At 41.6% G+C, this 10,429-nt stretch overlaps 1 protein-coding gene across 1 annotated transcript; it reads left to right on the forward strand.

Moving 5' to 3' along the window:
• Positions 1 to 1,159: 1,159 nt before the first annotated feature.
• LOC128593914 (T-complex protein 11 X-linked protein 1-like) lies at positions 1,160 to 2,171 on the forward strand. The gene is given in 3 exon segments (XM_053602298.1): positions 1,160 to 1,583; positions 1,586 to 1,985; positions 2,081 to 2,171. Coding segments are annotated over 3 exon segments (915 nt in total).
• Positions 2,172 to 10,429: the final 8,258 nt, after the last annotated feature.

The following is a 10,429-nucleotide window of genomic DNA, read 5'->3' on the forward strand; positions in this document are numbered from 1 at the left end:
ACCAGGAATTGATGTCCAGAATCTGTAACTATAATGAACCCTATGAGATTTATAGACTGTATAGTTTAGATTCTGTAGTTCCAGAGCAGAAGATTACAGGGCATCAGGATGGATCAGAGAATAATGACTTCATTCTTTACTCTTCAAGTACAGAATGTGCCACTTGCTTGAACTCATTTTGAGGACAATGTCAAAATTTAAAAGATAGGATTCCGTTCACATTAACAAGTGTGGGGCTTTTGTTATGCTTATTGAAAGGAGTCAAAGAGAGAATTCTAGATACCAAGATTTGAGCTGTCGTTGTCATTGGTAGATAATATTAAAAAGATAAGCCCCAGAGCTGTATGCTTGACATTAAAGGAATTGTATATTGAGACATCTTGGCTGTTTTGCTCACGAGCCCTGTAATTTCCAGAGGTTATTTGCCTCTCTGGACCCCACTTTCCTCATTCATAAAATAGGTTTTCTTTATGAGGATGATGAGCCAATTTGGTTTTTTTTTTTTTTTTTTGGCCAGGGCTGGGTTTGAACCCGCCACCTCTGGCATATGGGACCGGCGCCCTACTCCTTGAGCCAAAGGCGCCGCCTGCCAATTTGGGTTCTACCACTTATTAGCCATTTGAACTTCATGATAAATACAATCCCTATGCTTCAGTGTTCTCATTTTTTCTGGCTTATATATAAGTATTCAACAAAAGTTAACAGCTTATAGAAAATACTTTCAATGTGGGGGACTGAGTGCAGATGGGCGATAGGGAGCTGTCATTTGCTGGACAGGGCTTCATGCCATGTTTGAGGATAGAGCAGGCTTTGAGCAGCATCTCCGGGTTGCTAACAGCAGTCTTGCCAAAAGGGTTTATTAAATTACATTAGTTTATAAACAATATTAGCTGAAATTACATGTCTGGATTGTTTCCGTGAGATCCCATTGACACCGCTGCAGGGGACAGGCCCCAGGCTCCTACCACTGAAACTGGAAATGCCCCCTGGGAGGGGCGTCTGACTCTGGGGGAGGGAGCCTGGGTCTTGTCTGCAGCTGGGATGCAGAGAGGCTCAGGGTTCTTGGTTTATACTTTCAGGATGGGGGCCTTAAAAGGAGAAATTTCCAGACTCAGCCGCGGGGCAGCCGGTCCAGAACAGAGGAAGAGATAACATTAAGATGCCCAAGAGTGAGGAAACTGTACTCCAAAATGATCCCAATGAAGCAAAGTGTGGAGCCCATAATTCTGAAACATCAGAGAAGAACCAAGAAGAGGAAGACTTCTGTTTAAATAACGACTCTCCTCGTCTAATAGAAACAATTAACGAAGTTTCCAGGATGAGCATTGCTCATGAAATCATGGTAAACCAAGATTTCTACATGGAAGAGAATGTTTTATCTCCAAACAGTCTGGAAGACAGGTTCATGGAGACATTGTACAATGTTTTTTGGGACCATTTAAGAGAACAACTGTTGAGTAATCCTCCCAAATTCACTTGTGCTCTTGAACTTATGACAGAAGTTAAGGAGGTTTTGCTATCACTGCTATTACCACGCCACATCCGCCTAAAAAATGAGATTAAAGACGTTCTGGACATGGATCTCCTCAAGAAGCAGAATGTGGAGCCCTAGACGTCTCTCGTCTCTCTAGCTACACTCTTAGTTTGATGACCCTGCTATGTGCACCAGTCCGAGATGAAGCAGTAAAGAAACTACAGAGCATAACAGACCCAGCACAGTTACTGAGGGGCAGCTTCCATGTTCTGGGCCTAATGAAAATGGACATGGCGAACTACACCATCCAGAGCATTCGACCCTACCTGCAGGAATATTCCATCCATTGTGAAAGAGCTAAATTCCAGGAACTCCTTGACAAACAACCCAATCTCCTTGATTACACCAAGAAATGGCTAACCAAAGCAGCCACAGACCTCATTACACCATGTCTGAATGCTCCTGACATCCCCAGCTCCTCCAGCATGGCCTGTTCACCTCCAGACAAGGCAGCTAAGAATTCAGATCCTCCCAATCCCATAATGGTGCTATACCAGGGCTACCTGAATCTTCTCCTCTGGGATCCTGAAAATGAAGAATTCCCTGAGACTCTGCTGATGGACAGAATCCGGGTCCAGGAAATGGGGTCCCATTTGCGCCACTTGACTATATTGGCCTCAGTCTTACGAGTGACTAGAAGTTTCTCTGGTTCAATTTTATTCAACTCACCTGGATTTGTGTATAAACTGAAATGCATAACCAAGGCTGTGACTGAGGAATTTAACTCCAAGCCTGAAGAAGCTATGTTGAATGTGAGTGAACAGGTGTCTCAGGAAATTCACTGTGGCCTCAAGGACCTGGGCTTTACTGCCCTAAGCAGTGAAAACACAGTATGTCTTATAGGACAACTCCAGAGCATCACCAAGAAAAAAAACCGTGTTCATAGTATCATTGATCAGCGCCTCCTTTTGTTTCTCAATGCCGTTTGGTTCGTGGCATGCAGGAGTCTCTGCTACACTTCCCCAAAGGCCTTAATCACATCGAAGGAGAGTTGACAGAACTAGGCCGGAAGTTTGTCAAGCTGATGCATCATAATCAGCAGGCATTTGGCCCATACTATGCTGAGATCCTAAAAAATGCCGATACTCTAGTTCAAGCACAAGAAACAGAAGTGGAACCTATCTGATAGTGCTGGACTCCGGCCATGGCAACAGGGACCCAGGAGAGAGGGCTCAGCATGTTCCTGAGATGATAGCACCTGTGGCCAGCAGAGAAGCCAGCCATCTTCCTCACTACAGCCGGGATACAGGGCTGCAGGGGTCAGCATGTAAACACCAGCTGACCCAACCCCCTTCGTTAATAAACTTCTGAGTTGCAAGAAAAAAAAAAAAAAAAGGAGAAATTTCCCACATTGAGGAAGGGTGCTCGAAAGTGTGGTGTCGCCAGAAAATGTAATAATAAACACTCCAGGCCCTTCACATAAATTATCTATTTCATTCTTTACAACTACCTGGTGAGATGTCATTATAATTATTCTTTTCTAGGTAGTGTCACAGAGACGGAGGTGGAGCAGGACCTTTCCAAAGCCCTCAGCTGGTAAATTGAAAGATCTAGGATATAAGCTGAGGTTACCCATCTCCAAATGTCACACTTTCTATTAATATTTGATATCACTTTGCTTTTTAAGAAGGGCAGAGGTGATGCATTCTACCCTGGTATCCTTAGCCAGTAAACAGCAAGAGTAATTTAAAATACTAGTTTTTAAGCAGATAAAAATCAATATACAGTAAAAAATCAATGTACAGTAAGAGTTTCTTTCATAAAACCTGTTCTAGTTTAGTCTAATCAAGGTAAGTTAGCTTAGTTCTTTGCTATTGCTTTATCTAAAATGGTTTCAGACTTTGATGTTATTAATTGGAGCATGCTGAACTTTCGTGCATAGTTTTAGTGGTATTCTGGAGAAAGGAGTAAAAAATTATTACTGTTGGTTTTAAATTTTCAGATGATGAATTTTTGATGTGGAAAGAGGGTCTGCTGCACCTGCTGGCTCTTTGTGTGCAGAGATTACAATGTACACACTGTGGATTTGGAAACTGTTGCCCCTCATATTTCTTTGCACTGCTAGAAGCATTTTTAAAATACTTATAGGATCTTCTCATTACTTCCTTTTTCTGAGTACTCCGTAAAACCTAGAGAACTGTGGAACTGACCTCCATACATGACCCAGGATGCGTCAGAGCATCAGTTGCTTTGGCTGATGCTGTTTCAGTCTCAATGTTCTGAAAAAATTTAAATTTAAGGATTGATGTGTCCCTCATTCCTATTGGTTAGCCAGTGCTTTTGGATGGAGCTGGTACTATGTCAAAGGGCACCAGCTGTGAAGAAAAGAAGCTTTGGCTCAGACCCCTGTCCAGTCACTGGCTGGCAGCGAGACCCTGGAGGAAAACTGGGCCTCAGCAGCCTCAGGTTCCACATCTGGGGAAGGATAAGTGGTATTTGATTTGTCTCTTTCACAGAGATTGCTGTCAGCATCTTGATTGAGAAAATGCAAACAGGAGAATTATTACGAGGCCTTAAAGTTCAGTCACCATGTGTGGCGTTTAGAAGGAAACATTCTCTTGTTTATAGCGTCGTCTTCCACCCACTTTCTAATCGCTGCTTTTATGTGGGTATCATAACCCAGAGCTGGCCAAACCCCTAGCATTGGGCCTTGTAACCCAGTATGTAGGAAGCAACTGTTCCAATTTATGGTTAGTGTTTGAAGGAAAAACTTTGACCTTTTTTTTTTAGTTGGGGAGGTAGGATTTGACTTTGAACATTTCCTTCAGAGACAAGTCCAGATTGGTGCTCTCATGCTGTGAAGATGAGGACTACGTAGTTCTGGAAAGATGGTGCTAAGAGTAAAATTACTAACAATAACGGGAAAAAGTACTTTCTTTAATAGTAAGTAACACTTACACTTTACTATGTGCTGGGTACTCCCCTGAGGCTTTATCTAAGTTTTACAACTTCATCAGGTGGGAATTATCCCTGTTTACAGGTGAAGAAACTGAGGCTTATGGATGTTAAGCAGCTTGCCCAGGGTCACCGAGTAGGTGGTGGAGCCATGATACAGCCCAGGCAGTCTGCACAGAGAGCTTGTTCTCCTAACTTCTCTGCCAGCCTCCAGTAACACATGGGAAGGACCATCCGCCACGCCAGCCGAAAGCTCCAGGTTTCCCATGGCCGCTGTGGTGGCTGCTACTGGTTACACCTGCATATCCCACTTGCTGATGATCCAAGTTTTGATGCCAGATAAGATTCAGACTAAAAGTGGTACAGATCAGAGACATGCTCATGGAAGCAGCAGTCCTTGCACATTTGGTCTCTGACAATGCGGTTTGATCTCGCAGTTCCACACTGAGCCCTTGTTATACCAGTCTTTGCAAACATGTCTTTTTCCCCAATAATATTTAGTAACTTGGGAAAAGAATCTTCTAAGAATATGCCATTTCTGCGTCATTGTACACAGTTTTTCTGCTCTTTTGGAGATCAAGTAAAAAAAAGGGTTAGTAGAAAGCTGGGAAACAAAAAGGAATTTGAAGTAGACACACTTATGGCACAACCACTTAGCAGCGCCAGGACTCTGAACTCACTGACAGGAGAAAATGAGCTCACGGCAGGGAAGGACAGATGGGAACCTTGCAGGTGCCTCAGAGACATTGGCTTTAGGCCTGAGAAAGAAACATCGGCTTATTTGAACTCTTCCATGATGGACAGCAGGAGGGCCTTTATTTAAAGAAAGAAAAAACCTCTACAAGGAAGGGGAATCATAGCAATAAACAGGAAAACCTTACGCTGTAAAAATTCCCCTAGCATTCTCATGGGAGAGGGCTTTGCAGCTCAGAGGAAAGAAAACCCTTCTCGTGGAGTTTTCTCGTTCACTTCCGTAGGTTTGCATCACTTCTGGTTTAATCACCTAACTATTGAACTGTGATTTTCCTCTGGGGAATAACTATACGTTTGACTTTCTTTACTTTTGCCTCACACATACCTGTTTTTTTTTTTTTTCTTAAGAAACTAAAAACAAATACTTTATATTATTTTCCGTTAGCATTGAAGAAAAGAGTTTGAATAGTGTTCAACTATCTGTGGAACACTTTATCAGATGACTGTTACTAAGAATGAGCATTTTATACATTGAGAATATTTAGAAGACAATCAAGTGTCTGTCTGAGCTCTTCTCCTGGCCAGGGTTATCAGCTGGACCCATCCCTCTATTTTTTCTTATCTTCACCAAAATAATTAGAAGAAGTTCATGCAAGCTCTCTTCTTTTTCCATTTGCATTCTCTCTGCAGGTCCTGACATAAACAGCTCCCACTCCAGAGAGACTTCCTATACGGGGCCCATTGCTAAATCTTTCCCCTTTGGTTTCGTACTCATGTGTCACCACGTAGTGTGCACAACATCGACAATGCTCTGCCTCCCAAAAGTTGCCTCTTGCCTCTTGCTTTCCCATTTCTCCTAACTCATCACTTCTTCTTTATTACTGGAGGAGTGTCTCTGGGAAATGTAGTTGTTTTCCTTTATATGTGAGTTTATTCACGGAAGAGTGGGAGGCTGGGAACCAAACAATGTCTTGGTGCTTTCTTGGACCCTTCAGAGTCTCGGAGACATTCCATAGGATTCATGGAAGCTTCCCAAGACCCACTGCCCTGTGGAGCCTACGAATTAACCTTTACTTCTTACAGAGTATTCAAGATAATGAAATATTGGATATCCAAGCAAAAAGATCAAGTTACCTAAAAGGGGTAAAATGTCAAAAAGTGGCTTCAGAATTCTACCAGAGACTTTCAAACTTGGGGTCAATGAACCCTCTCCCTTCCCCTCACCTTTACCATTCACAAAAGTCTTGAGATGAGTTGAACATTCACAGGCCATAACACTGGGGAAATGGGCCACAAAAAAGAAGGAATAGGAGACACAAGCCAAGATCTGCGGTACACATGTCTCCCACCAGGAGTGTACTTTTCTTTTCCTCTCTCTTTCCTGTGTTCCCTGTCTCATTTAATATTCCCTCTGGCTGTGTCTCATTCTCACCTGTGTTCTTTTTGTTCTCTCTGCTTCTTTCCACCTCGGTACTTTTATGGCTCATTTTCATGCTAGTCTCACTGAGGAAAGAGTGGAAATTACTTATTTGCAAGCATCTTCTGCTTACAGAATGCGTTATTCTTAAAGGTGGGGGGTAAATGATCAGCGTTGCATTTTCGAAGCCTCTCAGGTGCACCTTGTCATAATCATCCCCACTCTTCTTTTTAAGATAAGTATTTTTCTACTGCTTTCTTGGTTAAAGGTAAGCATTTTTATATTCTGTTAATTTAATGTTAATGTAGCATAACAAATCCTTCAGTTAGAAGAAATTATCCTTTTGCATTCACTTTTGCTTTTAACAAGCCCAGTGGGCTGCTTATTAGGTTAAGCTAGTTTGGAAAGAAGACAAATGACTTGAATTTGTTTTGGTAATTAACCAGACAGCTGGTGGACATAAGCAGTGGCTTCGGTTTCCTTTGTAGAAGGTGAGTGATGGTGAGCAGTTCAAGGCCTGTAGTCCTCATAGGTGTTTATATCAGCAAGAAGACAGAATTTTGAGAGCACCAGGACACGATGAAACCGTCCATGTAGAATCCATCCAATCAGAGGATGCCGGATCATTGAGGGTGCTGCATCCCATTAGAAGAAATTGCTGGTTGCCTCTGAGCCATTCTACTTTGCTGTTTGCTGAAATGTGGAGGTGAAATATTGACAGATTGTTTTTCTTTTTATTGTTTATCCACCACAATTCCTTGTGCTTTGAACTTTAAAAAAAATGTAATGACAGTTATGACTTGTGAGAACTCATACCAACTTAGCCCTGAGGAAGTACGTTTTCCTTTCTCCCTCTAATGCCTTTTAGTGGGGGGAATATCTCATGCATGTTAAAAGTTGACATTTGGTGGGAGAATTAGTCAGCATGTTCCAGATTGATTTTCAGTCTCCACTGACTGTAGAGCAGGCGTCCTTGAACTTTTTAAACAGGGGGCCAGTTCACTGTCCCTTAGACAGTTGGAGGGCTGGACTATAGTTTAAAAAAAAAACTATGAACAAATTCCTATACACACTGCACATATCTTATTTTGAAGTAAAAAAACAAAACGAGAACAAATACAATCACACCGCTTCATGTGGCCCGCGGGCCGCAGTTTGAGGACCTCTGCCGTAGAGTGAGCATGGCCTCTGCATCACACACTTTCACATTGGTGTTCAGATGACTGAGGTCTGTACTCTGGGAAGAGCAGCCTGAACAAATTGGAAGAAGGGGCTTTTTTTCAGGGGCATCTTTCAAGTCTCTGATTTGGCTAAATTACCTTGCAAGTAACACTTAGCTTCACAGAACTCATATAATGAAAATGTCTTTCCTGAGATTTCCCACTACCCTAAAAATTCTTCCTGAGTACATGAATGTGACAGGTGGAAGAGGTGACACTATCTATGTTGCCCCTGAGCTTCTTGTAATGTTTGAATGTAATGGAATTCCAGAGAATATTTACATATTTTCTTTGATTTAAAAGCTGTGATCTGGTCCCTGAATTCTTATCATTCTCTGAAAACACACTGATGGAACGTGGAACGCCTACAGTGGCACATGCCTTACACTGGGCAGCCGGGCTCAGTGTCGCTCCATGAAGATTCATTTTCTCATGGTAAGTTTTCTGTAATATGATTTCATATCCCAAAGAACGCCCGGGGAAACAAAATGAGGTAATGGAGTTGTATAATAGGGGGGAGGGAGGTTGGTTAAAGAGGCTTGCAGATTTGGTTTCCTCAGGCTAACATTGTCATCAAGAGGCGACACTGAAGTGAAGGTCTGCAGGAATCTTCGACTGACTGGGGTAAAAATAATGGAACCAGGTTGAGAATAACAATATGTACTATCCAGGAATTAGCCTGATGCAGTGAACAGGTGGGCAATGGATTTCCCAGTCACCAGGATTGCAGCAGGACCAAGGTGAGCTGAGCAGAGGGAGGTGCTATTGATTGTGCGTCTTCCTTCCTTCCTTCATTTTATTTAATCTGCACAAGAGGCTGATGAGATATGGGATACCCTTCTTGGTTTCCTCATCTGTCCTCTAAGATAAGGCATATAAAATATCCAGCAATTCCTGGCACACAGTAAGAACTCGGTGTTGGAAATAGATTATTATGTGAGAGGCAGGTAGTAGAGAGAAAGTCGTATTGGGATAGATAAAAACCTAGGGAGAGAATTCTGCTTGACTCTCTTGACTTCTGCCTCACTTCCTGGGACCATTCCTTTTTCTGTGAAAATGGGTGAAAATTGGCAAAAATTGAAAGGGCTTTCCTCTCATTTATCAGCTCCTTTTCACCCCATGTCTCAAGGTCCTGGTACAGCCCTCTGGCTTCCCAGAACATGTCAGGATCCAGCCACGTCCCTCTGTCTTCAACTGTTCTCAGTTCCTATCTTTCAGGCTACTGCCCCTAATTCCCCAAATATTCTTGCCTCTGTTCCATTCTCTCAATTGTCAATATTTGTGTCTTTGCTAATTTGAGGTATAGATTAATAAAGTATTTTATTAGTGGGTGCTATTGTGTGTTCTCTTCCATACATGTATATTTAATTAGAAGAATTTTGGAGATTAAACCTTAGATGAAAAAAGTGACTTCATGAATATGTATTTTAGTTTTGATGGTGTTAGAGACAAGTTGGGTGACAGTAGCATTTTCCATGTTCTCAGATCCCACTCCATTAAATATCCAGTATTCTGGGACCCTCCTAATACCACTGACTAGGTGAGAAGTCAAGTGCACTCAAAGACAGTCTGGTTAATTTCTACTCTGGTCAACTTCAATGTTCAGGAGGGGGAAACTAGAAAAATCTTAGTCTTTGGCATTTACTCATTCATTTATTTCTTTATAATTTGAAAACTCTTCGTTTTTCATAGATTGTATTATATGACTCCAGTTAATAGTTTTATCCTAGAAGAAACAGGATCAGCCAACTGTCACTGCTTCTAGGGGAATGAATTTATAAAATATTGTATTTTGGTGAACCTTTATAACTAGATGAATTATTTTTCATTCCCAAAAGGCTCTCTTTGTTAAACGGCCGCTGGACACGTCCATAACGCCAATACTTTTTTTGATTTAGTCTTTTTGGATGAGTGCTTTCCCTGTGGCTCAGAACTTTGCATCTTTCTCCCTGTGTTCAACTACAGGAGAAACTGTGAACAAGTTTCTCCAGGGCTTTAGTTTTGCATCAGAGAACTAATGTCATATTCCTAGCTGGGGTTTGAGGAGGGGGCATAAAGGAATTGAAAACATGTTCACCATTAAACATTTTCTCATTTATGGGGCTTTATGTTTCAAAGTTTTCCAGCATCCTTACCAACTTACTTTGTGAAGAGAACTATTGGTCTGGTCTGAAATAAGGCTGTTTATTGTTTAGCCAATAAGCTGTTTATTGGCTCACTCGGGAAAATAGAAAGAGATTTCACTCCTTTCTACATCTCTTGTCCCTGCCCACTGTACAGCTGTTTAGAAAAGTTATCTCCTGATCAACTCTCTCCGTAATTAAAACTGAGATTATCACTTGTGTTTTCATCTACAAAATGTGTGACTAAAATTACCTCCTTGCAGTCATTAGAAGATTTTGACTCACTCAATTAGGAATTTATAAATAAGGTGTCACATTTTGCCAAAATATACTTCCCATGGAAGTGAAAGTAGCTCTTTGCATTAGACTTGATAGAAAGCTACTGGGTAAGGAAATTCTTTAAGACTAAGTTTATGAATTCTAGGTTTCTTACCTCATGGAGGAGCAAGCACTCCAGGAATGTTGCTGGGAAATGCATTCGTCTATTCTGAGATTTTCTGAGAGTTTGTATACAAATAAGGTATAATAGAATCCTGTTTCCCCTAGA

Source organism: Nycticebus coucang, chromosome 9 (genome assembly GCF_027406575.1).
Source record: "Nycticebus coucang isolate mNycCou1 chromosome 9, mNycCou1.pri, whole genome shotgun sequence".
NCBI classification, from domain to species: domain Eukaryota; kingdom Metazoa; phylum Chordata; class Mammalia; order Primates; family Lorisidae; genus Nycticebus; species Nycticebus coucang.